At 45.2% G+C, this 18,764-nt stretch overlaps 1 protein-coding gene across 2 annotated transcripts in view; it reads right to left on the bottom strand.

Annotated features, from left to right (window-relative positions):
• Positions 1-18,764, bottom strand: part of MAP1A (microtubule associated protein 1A) — a 54,697-nt gene that overhangs the window by 14,284 nt on the left and 21,649 nt on the right. For both annotated transcript variants that reach the window (XM_088062988.1, XM_088062989.1), the window contains 2 exons: positions 1,757-1,839; positions 1,229-1,369 (listed from right to left, as the gene is read on the bottom strand). In XM_088062988.1, coding sequence (XP_087919114.1) covers positions 1,229-1,369; positions 1,757-1,839 — 224 coding nt within the window. The remainder of the gene's footprint in view (positions 1-1,228; positions 1,370-1,756; positions 1,840-18,764) is intronic.

Here is an 18,764-nt window from a genome sequence, read left to right as displayed (position 1 = left end):
GCTAGTCAACCACCATAAAGTATTTTGTGTAGTTCTAGTGACATAGGACTTTCTTTTTTATTTAGATTAATTTGCTTTCCTGGCACCTATTTTGAAAGTCATGACTCCATCTTTGCTACATGTACAGGGCTGGGGACATGCCACGTGATTAGTAAGTGAAGTAAGGTCCATATAGTTTCCAAGGTTCCTTACTGCTATGCTGAACATAGATCAACCAAAGAAGTATAATGCCTCAACTTGCTAAGTATCCAAAATGAGATTTGCATACTTCTTTACACTGAAAAGGAACACATTCTTTTGCTTAGCAGCCCTTAAGTGACTAGTTCCTGTCCATTTAAATAAGTGAAGCATATTTGCTGATGTAATCACAATAATAGTATCAATTGTTGAAGTATCATCCAATCATTCCTGCAGCAATATATTATATATTCAATCAGACAGAGACACTCTAAACAACATGATCCATGGAAACAGAGCGTCTCAAAAACCAGAGTATCATATCTGTATTGCAGGGAGCACCAACAATGTAAACCTCTCTGAAAAGCTATCATATCTTGCTGAGGTTATCGGCGTTGGAGCAGAGGTTCAGAGATACCCTATAATGTTTTCCAGGCCTCACTGGACAAATCCCTGACCAAATTTGCCTAAATTCAGTGCTTACTCTGCTGTATACAGATCGTGGGCAGACCTTTCATGTGCCCTTCCAAACTGAATGATGCAGCAATTCTGCAATTAAATAGCGGCATCTGTAGTTATGTCATCATCATGTAGTTACTTAATCAGCATTTATTCAATCCCTTATCATCTAATGAACATTCTTAACCTTGTGAACTTGCTTGGTGGACTGACTGGTGACATGAAGAGAAATACCCACATTTTCTAGAATGATGATGGCTTCTCTTGGCTGTTTTTAGAAGCTGCCCACAGTTATGTTAAGACCTGCTTCAAGAAATTTTGAGTGTTTTCCCCCTGCAGAGCCAGTCTGAAAAGTTATTTCAAGCTGAACACTTAAAGGAATCACCCATGCCTGCTCCTTGGAAGACTTAAGCTAGAGAGTTAAAGCAAGATACCCAAGACAATAACATGAATTATTTATAGTATGCATTTTTTTGCTGGATTTCAAACCAATCTGTCTGCAAATCTGCCACCTGAAGGAGGGTGCAGGCTGCACTGCTCTACTGTGCACTCTGAACAGGAGAGAATGTGCTGGATTACAGCTCACACTCACCTCTGGGTCTGAAAGTATCTCAGCAAACTTCTGGTAAGTGAAAGTCCCTGTCTGCAGGACCAAGTCTCCTTCGTGGTCTGAGCTCTGACCACAGAGGATCAGTAGTTTGTGGGCTGATGAATCACACACAAGTGAGCGGACCTGTTACCACGAGACAGAGGGCTGCCATTAGAAGTTACCTACACTCCACACCAGCACCCAGAATCCCAACCCCAAGGGCAGGCAATAACTCACGTTATTCACAAATAGCCAAACCCTACATTTTCTACATACAAAAAGGTTGCTACTTGAAGAGGGAAGGCGCTGCTACCGTCTGCCCAACACAGCTCCGTGTCACATCAGGGTAATTGTGTATACCCTGGTTACTGGCAAGACCAGAACACCTGGCCTTTTTACCACACCTTGCAGCAGACTGGCAGCAGGTTTGCACTCTCCAGAAGGTGCGAAGTGTGATGATCGTGACCTCTATGTCAAGCAAGGGCAGGAGAACTGATGTAGAGAGAACTTGATGGCACACCTGGTCCTTACCTCAGACACAATGCTGTCCACATTAGGATTTACCAGGATCACCGTATCCAGGGTGTCACTCTGGTGATGGAGAGTTCTTTGGCCTGAGAAAGAAAAGGGATTAGACAGGATGAGAGAAGCTGATGAGACAGCAGCCAGCTACTGATGTTTTAGCCTCAAAAACCCCTTCAGCATGGGTTTGATTGCAAAGTTTCAAATTGCATTCAAGACCCAGTTTGATACCTAAGTCTCATAAAACAGAGCAAACTCTTTTCAGCAACAAGGAAAGAAATCCTCCTTCTGGATCAGCACGCTCAGCTCCAACATACTCTGAAGTCCACACAGAGCCAGGCACTTTGAGCTGCCTGCCTGTGCCAGATGGCTGTGTCTGTAAACACTGGTGCAGACAAATTACCCCCTTCCAGACAGTAGTGCCTTGCCTCATCGCAGCTACCACAGAGAGGTGTCTCTGGCATTGTCCAAACCGTAGCCACCACAGGGCTCTGTGAGCCAGTCAGTGGGTGCTAACTCAGCTTTCACTGGAATGGTGCAGCACTGGTAACAAGTCTCCACTCATTCATAACAGTTTTTTTCTTTAATGAAGCATTTTTCTTTAATCCAAATGTGCACTCCTAAGCTGCTGCTATGGGAAGTACCTAGACAACGAGAATTCTCATTCTCTTGCCAGAGGCACAAATAGGAACCAAGGGAGGACTCTGTTCTCTCTATATATTTAGAGGAAAAAAAAAAGGAGAAGCCAAAGAGCAAAGAAGATCCTGGGAGCACAAAAAAAGCAATTTGTGTGCTCACCTTGTCACGGGCATTGTACAGATATTTGGCAAAATGCTACCATAATTCCAGGGCCCTATTAATTTATTAGACAGAAGGGTATTGAGTGTCTGCCACGCTGACAGCCAGGACCAGAGCTGCTGTTGTATGCCCACATCAGATGGCTCTGGTAGGCAGGACAACATACAGCACCCTCCTGCAGCACTTTCCTGGTCACTGCAAGGCAGCACAGAACCTTTCTTGATTAGTCTTTGCTAGTACCTACCTCTGGACATTACATCCACTCAACAAGCCAGGCACTTAGAACTTAAATGTTGGAATGGATAATTTATAGGGTTTAAGATTTTCACAGGTTTTAATCCCTCATATATAGTTGGAGGTCCATAGACCTTCACTGAAGATGAACACCAGTTTTTATTTCACATCTTTCAGACAACTGTTGCTTGCTGACAGTGTTGTTCTTTCCACCCTCCACAACCTCCCATTGCCTCTTTCTAGGCAGATCTCGTTCCTTCTAAAATAGATCTATCTATCTGGTGGAAGGAAGGATGGGAAGGATGGGAAGCATGGAAGGTTGATACTCAGCATAGCTTTAAACCAAACTCACTTTGCTGGAATGTTTTACTAGCAATTAACCAGACAGATAAGCCCAAAAGGTAGCTTTCAGCCCAAAGCGAACTAAGCTCTCAGCAGAACTATTTGTACTCGGCCTCTCTAGCTGCTTTCTGAACTTTTCAGTTTGGCTAAAAATCATCCCTCTAGACTAAAATCAAACCATCACTATGCAAAATTCACTGAGTTCAGTGGCATTTCTGGCACTTGATGTGGAATAGCTATATGGCTGGAGACACCGGGAAGCAAGGCCCCGTGCACAGAAGGGATGCTGCAAGTGAGCCATGGGGAGCAGCATGGGAGGGTGGGAGGAGGCACAGGTGAGGAGGGCCCAGGAGCTGTTCTGGGGCATTCTGTGCAGCCAGAAGAAACAAAACCCCACTCATCCTCGAGGCAATGATAACTGTGAAGGCATTGCTGGTGTCCCAGAAGTGTTCACAAGGAGCACCCTGGTTCCTCACAGATCCATTGTGCAGCATTCACACAGCTCCCCCACGTTGGGACCTCCAGTCCTGCTGCTTGGGGCATCCAGAACAGAAGTGATCTGCCCCCATTTTTCAACATTACTACTGAGACAAAGTGACACAGCCTCTGCCACCTTGGTGCCTGCACACCGCAGACATCATTTTAGCAGTGGTTACCCACAGCACTTGGGGAACACCGCCTGGTGCACAGCACCAACACCAGCAGCCTCATCTTTGTGCCACGTGCCAGGGAGGGCTCTTGGGCACAGTGCAATCACCGTGGCCACCTGTGGGCACCTTTCCAGGCACCAATGCGCAGGCATTGCGGGGACAAGGCCAGCCTGTGGGCTGCCAGCCGGGCAGCGCTGGTGACAGTGCCAGCTGCAGAAGCAAGGGGCTCATCTGTGGCACTAACAGGCATGGAAACAGTGCTTCTCCCTGCCATCCCGAGATCCGAGGCAGCTGAGCTGTCCCACTGAGGCTGTGAACAAAGCCTGGCTGTTAGCATTCTGCTGGCAGCCCCTCACCCCACAGGGAATGTCCCCTGCACGTGGGAAAGAAAGAGAAGGCTCAAGCTGCAGGGCCAGCAGTTGCTGGCAGATGGGAGGGATGAATGGGGAAGGACTGAGCCCTGTGAAGGGCTGTGAGGATGATTAAGGGACTAAATTGTCTTCATACAAGGTGAGGCTGAGTGTGGGGGAAGGATATTTTCAATATGAATAAATAAATACCTGATGGGAGGGAATGAAGAAGAGGAAGTCAGGCACTCTCAGTAATGCTCAGTGACACGATGTGAGGAACAAATTAAGATGCAGGCAATTTCATCTGAACACAAGAAAAACACTGTTTTTACTGTGAGGGTGGTCAAATACTGGAATAGGTTGTACACTGAGGTTGTGGAGCATCCATCCCCAGACATACTAAAACCACAGCTGGATACAGGCCTGGGAAGGCTGCTTTTGCTTACCCTTCTTGAGCAAGTGTGATTGGACTAGACAATCCCAAGTGCCTTCCAGCCTACAGTTTGCCAATTCTGCGACATTGTGAAGCATTGCACCCCTCCATAGCTTTGCTCCTGACATGCTGTGGGGTAGGTTCCCTCTCTTCAGTTGCAGCAGTTGATTCTCAGGAAGACAGAGGAGCAGAGCTCTACAGATAGGCCATTTCCAGAAACATGGGAGTCACTGCACACACCTGTGCACACCAATACCCCAAACTGTTTTTTAACTAAATTCAGAGGCAAAGCAGAACAGAACAGAACCGCACAGAACAGAACTCCAGGCCGCAAACTGTGAGTAAGGCAGCAACACAGTGCCCTAACATGGCCCATGCCCCAGACCCTACTCACCCCAAGCTGGGGCAGTGGCCTTCCCAGCCCAGTGCAGTAGCAGCCCGTGCCTGGCTAAGGGAACACACATGCCCAAGGCCTTTGTGAATCCAAGCGCTTATCAGGCTGAGAAGTCCTTTGCTGACCACTTTCTCTATGCAGCCTGCAGTAGCAGCTGCACAGAGGGTTTAAACACACAGCCTGGCACATCATTCCTCTCACTAACAAAAACCGTATGTACCAGAAACACGTAGCAGTGTGACTGACATTGCAGACATGGTGACTGGGAGCATGCAGTTCAGGTCACTTCCAGGTATTTGTCCTTATTAGAGCTCTATCACAATGAAATGCATGCCTGGAAATAGCATTGCAAATTAGAAAATCCCTCCATTCCATTGACCAGTACAAGGAATATCCTTCTCAGACTCCTGAAGACTGCAGTCTTCAATTTACCTGGAACAAATATCTGGACACAGCTCATCTCCAGGTGGATTCTGAACACAGATCCCTGACCCTGTGCAGCTTTCTCGAACTATACTCAGAAGCTGCTACATAATATAAATCTCCTCTCTTCAGTAGCATTACATTTCTCATTTTGTATGAACCCTCACTCTATGTGTTCAGCCACATTCTGATTTCTTCAATCACCCCTGTGCGTGTGCACTTCCAGGAAATATTCTCATCCATCATGTCCCCACCAAGGCAGAAAGCCTCTGGTCCTTACCACTTGTTCCTTTGGAGGAAAGTTTCTTTAGTCCCTTGGAACTGCTGTCATCTATCCCTATGGCCACTGGGATGAGCAAGAATAGAAGTACACAAGAAGGCGCACAGAAGATTCAAAGGGTGTCATTATTGTATTTTCTGTATTATTTCTGTCATGGAGTTACTTTACCTTTAAGAAAGTTTAAGTTGCTGGGAACTGCCTGGAGTCTTTTCTCCTGACCAATTATCGGTCATTGCTGAGAATTGACAGCAGTTTAGGCCATTGAAAAGTGGGATCAACTTGTGAACCCTACCTTAAAGTGTAAAACCAGAGCTTTCTTGGTTCTCTTTGTTTCCTGGCTGGGAAGGGCGGCAAAGCTCCAGGCCTCCCGTTCCCTGCCCAGGCCATGCGGCCGGGCGGGGACTGGGCTGGGCCCAGCGTCTCCCGGCCGGGGGATGCGGGCCCTGTGGAGGGGGTTTTCTCCGGGCTCCGGCCGGGCCGGGCCGAGCCGATCTCTGGCTCGGCTGCAGGTTTTTTGCTGTGGCTGGATTCACTGGAGACTGCTGAGTGAAGAAGGAGAGAGGGCTCTGGGCCTGCAGCGGGCTGGGCGCGGCGCCTACACTCTCCAGAGCAGCCATGAGGAACTTTCCATCGCAGACGGCTCCAGCTCCTGCACCGGCCGAGGCCACAGAACTACCTACAACAGCCTGGGCAAGATTTTAACTCTTTCATTTCCCAGATGAGACTTGCGGATTAATCTTTTTATCCAGAGAGAGAAAAGAGAGTGATCAACATGAAAAGAGACTTTATAAACTACCAGTGACAGGAAAGAAAAGGAGCTTCAGAAAAGGTAGAGAATTAAGAAGATGCTTTAATTAAGCTGAAATATCTTTCTGTTAAAACTATGGAAATGGGCAATAAGGTCTTGAAAACACTCCTTTAATTCATGACGGTAAATAGGGAGGAATAGAGTGTTCAAAGTGTAAATTTTGAGTAAAAAGTAGAGTAATTATGGTACAGTGAAGTGCTGGAAGATTTGAAGCCTTGAGAGGCAATGAGAAAACTGTTTTCTGGTGAAGCTCACAGAAACAGATGAAGAAGACATTTTGCCTTTGAATAACTTATCCTTAAAAATCCCATCCCTAGACTCATGGCCCATACACACTTGAGAGTGATGTGAAAATGGGAGGAGTGGGCTCTAATAACAGCAGCTCTGGGCAGCTAACATTAGAGCAATGGAAAACTATAACAAAAATAGCTTTTCTTGTGAGAAACTCCATAAATTAACAGGAAGGAACTTCTGTTTCTCTATAAAGACTGGTGAAAAGACTGTAGCAAGAATTGGGACTGTTTTAACCATCAAAGTTCCAAAGTTTTTGTCTCTTTTGTCATGTGAACAAGGGAATAGTGGGAAGACAGGGGATGAAAAGGTTTTTTTCTGGAAGTTTATTCTGGTCTTCTTATTGTAGTTTGTCAATAAACTTTCTTTTTTTCCCTTTTAAGTTTTATGCCTGTTTTGCTCTTGTTCTAATCCATATCTCACAGCAAGAAATAAGTAATTTTCTTAGTTATTGGTTTAAAACCACGACATTTCCCACCCTATTTCTTTATGCATCATAATATAACCTAAGATTAGCTTTGCACCAAATAAAGATCTTAAGTTAGGGTACACAGTGATATCCAAATTTCACCCTGCCATGAAACTATTAAGCTCTTTTAGGGAGTCTAGAAGGTTTAATTTCTCGAGTGTGCTTGATTTTGCTTTTTTTGGCAATGAATTTAATGAACACCATGACTGTGCAATTTAGTTGAAGTTCCTCACAGACTTTTCTAGAGCTCAGTAACTGCATCATCTATAAATTTAGCCATCTTGTTACTGTACTGATCAACTTTGTATTTGTAGAAGAAATCATGAAGCCCTTGTACTTTACCTCTGGATGCTGCACAAAGATGACCATATTATTTGTTTGCTAACTTGTTTTCTGTCTTTTAAGTAGTTTTGACTCATAGCATTACTTGCCTTTTACCCACACAATGTGCTTGCTGCATAACACATGGAAACATTTAAAAACATGGAAAGATTTAATACACAAACACACCTCATTCACAACCACAGTAAGGTTTCAGAGAACAGACAGGGCGTTTGCCTTCTCCACACAGATCACATTACTTACCATTGTGCAGAGGTATCAGCACCCTCACCCCAAAGGCCCACGGAAGACACATACAGCTCCTTCCTACAGGGCAGCCACCCACGGGTGCCTCCTCCTGACCATGGTGGCACTACACAAAACATCCCAGAGATGGTGAACAACAGCTAATCTGGGCTAGAGGATGGATTTCCATTACTAATACTGAGGTGGCATTTCAGGATGTGCAGCTGAACTCCTGAACTAGTTGGAAAGGAGGAAAACTCAGAATTTATTTTTTTTTTAAGAGTATGTATAGCTCACATACTAGAAAAGCTGAGGGTACCCTCATTGCTGTTCACAACATTCTCAAGAAGGGCAGCAGAGGAGAAGCTGCTGATCTCCTTTCTCTGGTGATCAGCACTAGGATAAATGGAAATAGAATGAATCTGCATTGGGAGAGTTCAGACTGGACATTAGAAAAGGTTCTTCACCAAGAGGGTGGGCAGGCTCCCTGGGGAATTGGCTACAGCACCAAGCCCATCAGAGTTCAAGGGGTATTTGGATGATGCTCTTAGTCATATGGTTTAAGTTCAGCTACACCTGTGAGGAGCAGGGAGTTGGACTTGGTGATCCCTACAGGTCTAATTAACACATTCTGACTATGTGGCCCTTTGAGTGTAGAATTTCTTTGGTTATGGCAGAAGATAGCAAGTGAAGAGCAAAGCCACACTGATTCTGGAGTGGTAATTCAGGACTGCACCTGCAAAGAGACAGAGGGAGAGAGGACAAAGGAGCAGATGCTGTGGGTTTAGTGCTCAGCAGTCAGGCAGAGAGGGCTCTTCTATGGAGGCCAGGCTAGGCTGGAAGAAAGGATAGTGCACTGGGGTAACTGTGACAAACAGGATGCCTGAGGGAGAGAGATGATCCTACAAACAGACAGATGGCTGTAGAGGCAGAAAAGGAGGTCATGCTGACAGCACAGATCCTTGTGTTCTGCTACTTTAAATGGAAGCACCTAGAGCCCCCGTAGCTGCAGAATAAATTCTGAGCTAGTCTGAAGAGCTGTCAAGGATAGCTATGCAAGATGCATATGTTCTTGTTATGTTCTTTAATCTTTCAGACCATCAAATCTCAGAGGTCTTATTCTGTTAATCAGGACTGGAAAAATCAGTTACAGCTCACCATGCTGAAATCAGAGACCAAGTGTCAGGGCAGCAGGACTCAGTTTTGTGAAATGATGCCTTAGACGAGAGCTCTGGGTCATCTTTCAAGTGGCTGTGCTGAAATCAGCCACGATGCTCTGACTGGTACAACAAATCAGAATGAACGTAAGGGCCAAAAGATGATTAAAGGACTGGCACATCTTGATGAGAGAAGTCAGGTGGGACTGTTTAGCCGATAAAAGAGAAAACTCACGGCAAGGAACTCACTACTCTGTGTACCTGTCTGATGGGTCCCATGACTTTGCCATCCAGAGGACGGAGAGTGCTTGTCTGACCACATAGAAATCAGCCCTTTCCCACCCAGGATGCATTCTTTATCCCTCGTTACCACCCTCAGGGCACATCTGTCCCCTCCTTTGTCCCTAAAATTATTTAGGCTTACCAGGTTCTACCTGTAAAGTGAATACCAATAATACATTGATAAAAAATACGGAAGTTTCAGAGTCTGAAAAGGCACACAAGCCACAGTGATTAAAAACCAACTCTTCCTCACTTCTGGCTGTCTTAGCTGACATGAACATCCCTCTTCAAGGGGACACTGTTGAAAAGACTCTAAGAAGAAGATTCTAGATACCGCTATGGCCTAGTACCTTTTGCTACAGTTCAGCAAAGAGCTGAGCCTGGGATCACATGGTCTTCCTGATGTCTGTTGAACAAAGTCCACCTCTGAAGACAATCAAACCATGCATAGGGTTCTTAGAGTGCATATATTTGCATAATTAACATGAGCTGGTGCAAGCTGAAAGACTGACATTTCCTTCACTCTGAAATTACATAATAACACTGAGCTAGTAAATGACTCTCTCATTCTGTGAAGTCTCTAACTGTAGCTTCTTCAGTGCCAATGGAAGAAAAAGGATCCAGCCCCAAATGGTGTCCATTCAGAGAATGAAACAACACAGTCATTCACCAACACTCCAGGACTGTACCAAGTATGGCAAGTCACAGCTCCTTGGGAGGGAGATTGTAAAGACTAAGGGAACATGAGAAAAGGTTTTGCACTGAGCTCCGAGCAGGGTCCTGTCTCTCATCCTGTCTGAGCAGATGCACAGTCCTGTGTCCAACTGCACCATGGACCCACTCCTCTGCCGGACCAGGGCTACCCCGTGTAGTCCAGTACTGAGGGAAAGGAGGGAATGTGCCCTTGTTGGAAGCAATATCACACTCCCAGCACCTGAGGAGCACACAGCTCCTTCCTCCAGCAGGCAACCTGAACAGTGTACAGCTGGCAGACGGGACCAGCTCCAGCTGATGGAGATCTAGAAGCTCTGCCAACTAGTGAGGTGGGCCCAGGAGTTAAAAAATAAACACAAAGTTTGATTTGGCAGCTGATACACAGCCAACAACTGTTGATTTACCATTCAGGTCCTCATGCGGTGGTTCCAGTTCAGGAACTTAAACACAATTTCTCACACCCCAGGGATGCACCTGGATTTGTTTATCACAATGACAGGACAAGTCCCACTCTGCTCCTCCTCACTATTTAATGGCAGTTTTGTGCCAGATGAGAGGAGACTCTCAGGCAAGATAAGGAGAGAGACACCAGGTGAGGAATACAGCTAGAACTTGGCAGAAACCCCCCAGAAAAGGCTAAGAGAGATTCTGAGTCCTAGGTGGGTGGCTGCCATGCACACTGGTGCCTAACCACTGCCTTCCAGAGCCTGAGGCAATGCAACACTGCCAGCAATGCTGGGACCTTTGTTGCTCTTCCAGAGATGAGCAGAGCAAAGGGCTTAGCCAGATCACTGGGGATCACAGCAAAAGGGCGGTCTCACTGCTTCCTTCCCTCCTGACACAACATGTGATAGCTGCAGTAGATACTTATTTTCATAAGATTATTGGGAAAGTGCTGTAGTTTTAGCTTGCTAGTATGATTCAGCAGCTGAGAATGATGAGGAACTGGCTTCGGACAGTCCTTTGTGGTCCAGCAGCAAGTGTTCTGCCTCTCATAGTCTGAAAAAGTCTACTGTAAAGATTTATTTCATATACTTTCTATTTTTACATCTTCAAACACTCTGCAGAAATAGAGAAATATTTATTTGTCAGTGCTAAATCAAAAAATCTATCCTGTTAAAGGGGATCTCTAGTTATTTTCTCAGTGAAACTCACTGTACACCAGCAAAGAGAAAACATATTTTTAACAGAAATATGAAAATCATCTGAAAATTGAGAGGCAAGAAACTGCAGCAAAGTGCTGAGGCCCTGCCAGGGAGGGCCAGGGCAGAGCCGTGTGCTGCCTGTGGAGCAGTGGAAACCATCACCCAACAGGTCACAGATGCAACCAGGGCTTAAAATGAGGGATTTTAAACTGCACCTAGAATAGAAGGGGAAGTCAGTGGTGTTTGAGCAGGCAAATGTCATATGTATGAGTTTTTATTTTTTTTATGAATATTTCAAAATAGAATTTGATGATTTTTCATATTGAGATACTGAGTCACACAGTTAAAAACACAGCACTACTGGAGTAAAGTCCTGCGGATGTGTGGAGATACACCTTATCTGGAGGAACTGAATAAACAAAGCACAGGAAAGTACAAAGCAGTGTGCAGAGAGAGGGAAGATAATTCAAACATCTTTATGAAGTAAAGCATTCTGTACAGACTGAAGGCACATCTACACCAACTTCTGCCTGTTAATGAGGCCAAATCTCCAGATGCTAGCTTTGGCTTTAGCTAATATCCAGGTTGTGGACTGAGGGGAATTTTGGGTACAAGTGGTATTTTGACCACTATTTCTCATATTCCAGCTATACTGAAGCTGAGTAGAAGGTAGAGGAGCACCCTCTCCACAGTACAACAACACGTGCACTAAGGCTCTCCTGCTGCGTGGCTCTGCACCTGGAGAAAAGGGTGGCAGGGATTCCAGCCAGCCCTGACAGGGAGCTTGGCAGTGCAGCACACAGAGGACTGAACAGAGAAGAACACAGCATATGCAGGAGCATCAGGGGAGCCAGAGCAGAGCTGATGATGCATTCTGTGCTCGTCTGAGGGCTTTTTCTCAATCAGAACACCCACACAATTGTCTTCAGGAGGACAAACGGACAACCAGTCACAGATGCACTTCCACAAAACACTGCCGCAATCCAACTCAGTGTAAAAGCTGTGAGGTGCTAACATTAGAAAAGAAAGCATCTGATTTGGGACAGAAAGTCACAAACTTCAGAACAGCTCAGAGGCTGAGCAAAAGCCTTAAAAGCTACAGAACTCTGCAATCAGAGAACTTGGTTCAAGAAGCTACAGAAAGAAGACAACATCAGCAAGACAGCTCCACAGAGGAAAAAAAGGCTCTCAACAGGAACAGAGTGAAAAAGTGAAATTAATTGAGAACCATACTAGGAGGGACAGAGAAAGGAAAAACACAGCAGTAAACCAGTAGAAAGAAGAGTGTCTCTGGAAGGACCAGGGAGCAGTGAAGGAGAACAAGATCTGGTATCTCGAAACATGGCTTAATCTGTCAGGAGGAAGAGGGCTGAGGAATCTGAAAGTGTTCTCAGGCTTCCTTTTATGTACAATGCCAGAGATATTTCATAACTCACCTTACCATACTGTTACTGCATGCCAGGAGAACTGATCATGTTTTAAAGTACGAGCAGGCTCTGTGAAATGATTGACTGCCTCCTGGGGATTTACTACAAAGGTGAACCAGCAGCAGGGCAAGAGAAGGAGATTAAATATTCCTTAAGGTGTGGGAGGTTGTGGGCACTTGCCACATCCCAGGAGATATTCCTGCTAACCACTTGCCTTTGCTTCCCATCTTTCCTCCTCCCTGTGATATTTTCATGCCATCTACAGCTCCTCTCCCAGGCAACCTCTATTTCTATACCATAGCAACCATCTCATTGCTCCCTAATTGCACATACTGTCTCACTTTTATGCTAAAGAGCAATTTGATAGCTCAGCCATTTTAGAACCACTAATTGAAGATGTAGTTATTCACTTTGGCAACAGTTTCATATATTTCCAGAAGTTACAGCCCCTCAACTGGAAGTTATGCCACCACTGAGATAATGCATAAGGTGAGCACTTCTACCTAGCTTGCCAGGTGCTAGATTGGCCACAAAAAACGTTCTGGTACCTGCAGCAACTTTGCTAACTCATGTAGGCCTTGCATCCTTCTGCTGAGGAGCAGTGTGTGGCATTTGCACGAATCAGGAATGAAGCCCTGCACAGAGACATAGCCTCCAGCTGTGAAGAGCTAAAGCTGTGACTTCTTAAATGTCTCCAGCTAAATCCACAAAAGAAAACCTAAACACACTTTAAGACACCCTCTTATCTGGTGTCCTCACTCCACCAACCACTGGCAGACTTATTACAGCTGGTCCCTTTGGAAACCAAATTAACGTTTCCCTTTCCTGTGTCAGCTGGACTTCAGCTGGGAGTTTGTGGAAACAGGGGTTCCACAAAACCACTCCCATTGGCACTGAGGCAGACACCCTGTTTCAGATTCCAGAGATGAAGACTCCTGTAAGTCATTATCTCTTAATTTTAATAAGAATGTGCATCCCAGAACAAATGTTCTTACAACCAGAACATAGCACAGACTGAAGAAAACTGCATGTTTCTCCTAGCTGAGAAGTATCTAATGCTGACTCTGACTGACTTGGAGGCACAGCTCATGATCTGTTCCATTTCTCACTCTCTTTATTTTTTTTAAACTTCTCGGCTGATCAATATGACAAACTGCCTGAGGCAGGGAGAACTTAATTGTATAAGAGCAGGGATAGCTGTATACACACAGAAATAACTCTGAGATTTCCTCCTTTTTGCCTATTGAGATGCCAAATTTCTGGCAAGAGAATCCTGCAAATCCTGATTTACAGCAACTGTTTGGAGACTTTAAACCTCATTCCTATTCTGTACTGTTAACAGTCTCATTCCAAGTAGGTTTTCTTCTCTCCCTTGCTTGTTTTTAGGATGACTTGCTGAATGTCAGCCCTCATGAAGATACAGATATTAAATCAGCTGTGAACTCCAAGTGGCTGAGGTGGTTGGTGAAGCACAGGACCGTATTCTGCCAGCCCTTGCGAAAATGCAGCTCTCCTCTGCAAACAAATTTCTTTTCTGCATCTTGACTTTGCACTCTTGGATCTAGTTAACCCTTCATTCTCTGCATGGTCTGGGTTCCTGGGATTTGATTTACAGGGTGAAGTACAGCAATAATGAATGTAATACAAAAAGCTGTTTCAAAGCTGAGAACTTCAAGGCCTCCTGTCCCTTCTGCCAGCAAACACAGGGCCTATCCATTTAGCGCTGAAGGGAGAGGGGTTTGGAAGCAGCCAAGGAGGTTTCTAGCAGAGTAGTCCAGGCCACCTTGCTGTCATGATACTGGTGACATCTCCACTCATCTACTGCCTTTCACCAGTCTGCTTGAAATGAGCTCACTTGAGTCTTATTTCATCTCAGGAGCCCCTGCTTCCCCAGCTAGTCAGGTCCCTTTCAGCTTGCAGATTACACAGTGGAATCAGGGACTGAATTCCAGTTACTAACTTTTATTCTCCCAGTTACTAACCAGAGAGAATAAAAAGGGCCGGGGAAGGTTTCCATCAGCACAAACACTTCTCTCAGGGCCTCTTGCTTGTTCAGCTCCCTCAGAGCCATGCAGGCACGGGAGCCTTCCTTGCTGCCATGCCTCCCCCTTCCTTAGCAATGATCTTTGCCATTCCTTAGCAATGGTCTTTGCCATTGAATGTGGACCAACAGTAAGAAAGAAAAGCTATAACAAAACTCTCACGCAAATCTAGCAACCAAGAACTGGGCCAAAACACATATTATGCTTATACCCATCAGCCTGCAAGCTGGTTCTTCAGAAAGATGCTACATGGGTCAAAGAAAGGCACAGAGAACCACCCTATCCAATGCTTTGTGCAAAGGAGTAACTGCTGATTTGGGCCATTGACTTCTTACATGGCTTGGGTAGTGTCTGCACTTCTGTCCAAGTACTGCAACTTAACTTATCCCTCTTAATCCACTTTTAGTAAGCTTTTCAGAACATAAATCCAGCCATCCAGAAGGTAAATCACTGGCTTCTTGCCCATTCCTCTTCTAAGAACATCTGCAGTGCCCAATGACAGACCATCATTCCTCAGACAGTTTTCAAAAGGGAGGTACTAATAGCCTTTTCCTTCTAGTTTTTCTCCTAAATTACTTAAAATTTGGGCACTGGAGCTCAATAGAGAATTGACAGATGAGAGCCCAGTGACAAAAAAGGTTAGCAAAGAACAAAAGCAATTAACTGAATTTCTTAACTTGAAAGCCAATAGAGCCATGCTATTTTAACACTGTTTGTAGCTATAGCATGTTGTGAAAAACAAGGCAAAACTTTTACAGCCCCGAGGTAGGTGCTAGCAAATTGCCAAAGACTTCAGCGCTTCCCAAGAAGGTGCATGAATGACAGTAACATGTGCAAAGAGACACAAATGTTATTCGGTAGCATGTATTGATGACAGACATGCATATTGAATCCTACCCCACTGTGATTCGCAAGTCTCCTTCAGCTGGTGATTCTCAGCCTTCAACTTCTTAGAGGAAATATTCAAGCCTTTACTTTCAAAAGCAAAGAAAGGGCTCACTACTTTCTTTCCAAATACTGACACCGGGATAACGCTGTTTTCGGAAAAGCTGAAATTATTCAAAATTGTATTTCTTTTTAAAAAATAAAACCAAAAAACAAGCCAACCCAGTACTATTCTATGCATTTGAGAGATTGGTCGATCAAGACTTCAAGGGCTGTCTCAGGAGAACTAAGAACCTGCTGGCCAAGGAGACTAGTGCTCATGTTCATCTGTGAATAAAACATCAGGACAGAAATTTCCTGAATAGCTGGACACATAACTAATTGTGCCATTAGTACTAACTTCTGCAATCCTGGAGAGGAAGCTGTGAGAGGAGGAAAACTGACCTAAAGTCACCACAATTAGAAATTTATCTCAATTTCTTTCGTGTGAAGCAAAGGTAAAAACAAGCCACAGAGTTTAGTCGCAGTGAAGCATGAACCAATGAAGACTGCTTCTTGTGTATCCACCCTGCTCTTTTCCACCACCATAATCCCAGCTTCCTCCACACTCCCTGCTGTCCAGTGCCATAGTCTCAGCTCCACTTGTGAGCCAGAACTACCAACTGTGCAAGTGACAGCATTCTTAGAGACAGCCACGTGCTGACAGCTGGTGTGTGAGCAGGGAGTGCAGGACAAACAGAGGTGTACTGCTCCCATGAAGGCACTGACTGATCACTTGTAGAAGCTTGTTAATTTCAATGTTTTAGTAGAAGGAAAGTGTTTACTGCAAACACAGAAGGTGTATTTGTAAGAATTCGTACTGTGCACCCGAGCACCTCTAAGGAGATGGAGAAAATACAAACTAGGAAGTTATAACTAAACTAGCTCAATACTTTCTCTAATCTTTCCTGTAACAGCCACTAGACTGGCGTAGGCATCCAGAAAATTCATGATTTTTGGGGGGAAAGAAAAATAAATCTTCTTTTTCCATCTAAGTAAATTCTCCACAGAATAATAATTTTAGGCATTCATTTACACATAGCTTGCTCTCTTTTCTCCCATACACAGTTTCTGGAAAGTCTCTATTTCCTGCCTTTCTCCTCCAGGTACTTTTGCCTAACTAACAGTCTGGAAGACACTCCCTGTGTTTTAAACTAGCTACTGCTGTCAGGTCTCTGTGTGCTAAGCAGACTATCTGAACTGCTTTGTGCCCCATAGCATCTCCTCTCAAGGATTGGAGGTCTCTCTCTCCTGCCCATCAAGGAACAGTGGAAAGTCTGTGATAATGCCTGTAACAAGCACCCTGGGCTCTGCTAGAAGCAGCACCCACTAAGATCTCTCTACTCAGATGCCTATCACAAGGATGTATTACTGCTTCTGAGTTTCTTCCTCCTTTGCAAGATGCATCCCAGGAGTTACCCAGGAAGGTCTGTGTCTGAACATGTACAAAGAGCACAAGCCACATCCCACAGAAACTCATGCTGAGGAACCACTCTTCTGCCCTTCCCCTGGTGTCCAGCTATGCCCTTCTGAGACACATTGCACCTTTTGTTCACACACATGCAGCTTCCCTGCTTTCACCAAAGAGCTGGAAATTGCTCACCATGTTCTGTGATCCAGTCTATCATCCATTTACCACCACACCTGCTGAGGATGTGACTCAGGTATGCCAGCACGATAGACATGAGGAAGAGTGGCAGAAAGACATGACAGCAGGTGGATTGTTTTGTCAGGAAAGAAACTACTGCACAGCTACACATCTCTCTATCTGCAGAATGGGAGTAGGGCGGAAGATCTCACAGCCTGGCCTAGCCAGATCATGCAAAAAGAAAGGAGGGGAGGAAGAAATGTGTCCCAATTCAGCAACTACTTGCTGGAGAAATTGTAAGGACAGACATGCAGGCTGGATGTGGCCAACCAGTATGGAGCCATCAAGGAGACAGAGAGGGTACTGACCTTACACAGCAAAAGGGCCCCTACCCCAGCAGAAGAAAGAGGAATCCCTGTCATTCTGGAACAGTGCCCAGCCTGCAGGGCTTTTCACAGCGGAACCAGAGCAACTTGGAATAGAAACAGCCTCGTCTCTGAGATCAGAGAGTTTAAACCGGAGCTTGTTTTTTCTGCAGTCACAAGCCAGGAGGCACCAGCTGCAGAATTTGCCGCAGTGTGTGTGTGCGTGCGTGTGTTTCTGTGTGTGTGAGTGTGCAGCAGCCATGCTCCTCCCCTCCAAGCTCACTGTGTGATCAATGACACACTGATTCCAGCTCCCTCCTTTTTCCCCTCCCTACATCACTGACAGTCCCAGTCTGAGCACTCTCAGCCCCCTCTCTTCTATATTAAGAAAGCTTTTGTCGGCATCACTACTGACTTCTCTTCATTGCCCCCTCTCTGGTCAAGGAGGTTTTGCTTCTTCTCTTTTTCCCTCTTAGCCAAAACAAGAGTGTCTGACAGATATTCATGGTCACATACCCAGGTCTGTGCAAAGTGACAAATCATGCTTTTGGCTCCTCTAGTTCTGAACCCTGGAGATAAAAGGCCATATTTTGGAATACTTCAACACATTTCAGCTCTAGCATACAGATAATTTAACACTTTTAACAAGAAGCTTGTTGGTGGCAACACTAATGAATGCCAGAGATACCCTAATAAAATATAACAGTCCGTGACTGCAAAGGTGCCATCATCACACACTACCACTGGTAATGCAGGAGAGCTAATGATAAAGAGACACCTGGCCCCTTATCCCTCTGTATTACAAGGGCAGTACAGCAAGGTGAAGGATGACAAAGGACTACTGCTAGGAAAAAGAAAGCATTTTGTTATTCTCATTTCTTAAGCACAAAGTGCCTGCTTATAGCCTATTAGGATGGAAATCAGCTCCAAGATTGGCCACATCTTCTCTCTCTGCTGCCATAGAAAGGCTGCATCACTTACATTTTACAGGAATCTTCCCTTTTTCCTCCCCCACTTGCTGGACGCATTTGAATGCTTTTTGGTTTCCTGTACTGGAAGAATTTAGTGTTATGAAGCTCGAAGTCAGACTTCAGCTACTTCAGGACTACTCATATGTGGGTGTGCAGCACCAAAGGGCAGAGAAATTGCAAAAGAAGATATATCTCTCTTGCATCAAAACAATAGCACCACAGTCCACCTTAACAACCCTCCCCCTCCTGCCTGGCATTAGCCTCATTCCAGCATCAGCACGGAGCTGAACGGTGATACAGATATTAATACTGTCCTTCGTCAAGCCTTGCCCAAAGGCAGCATGTGTGAGATGCCTTGTACCA

Source organism: Pseudopodoces humilis, chromosome 16 (assembly GCF_049639895.1).
Source record: "Pseudopodoces humilis isolate 2021_Gansu_Grassland_sample_001 chromosome 16, ASM4963989v1, whole genome shotgun sequence".
Lineage (NCBI taxonomy): Eukaryota > Metazoa > Chordata > Aves > Passeriformes > Paridae > Pseudopodoces > Pseudopodoces humilis.
The sequence above is the reverse complement of the archived record's forward strand: the minus strand, read 5'-3'. Positions and strand labels throughout refer to the sequence as shown.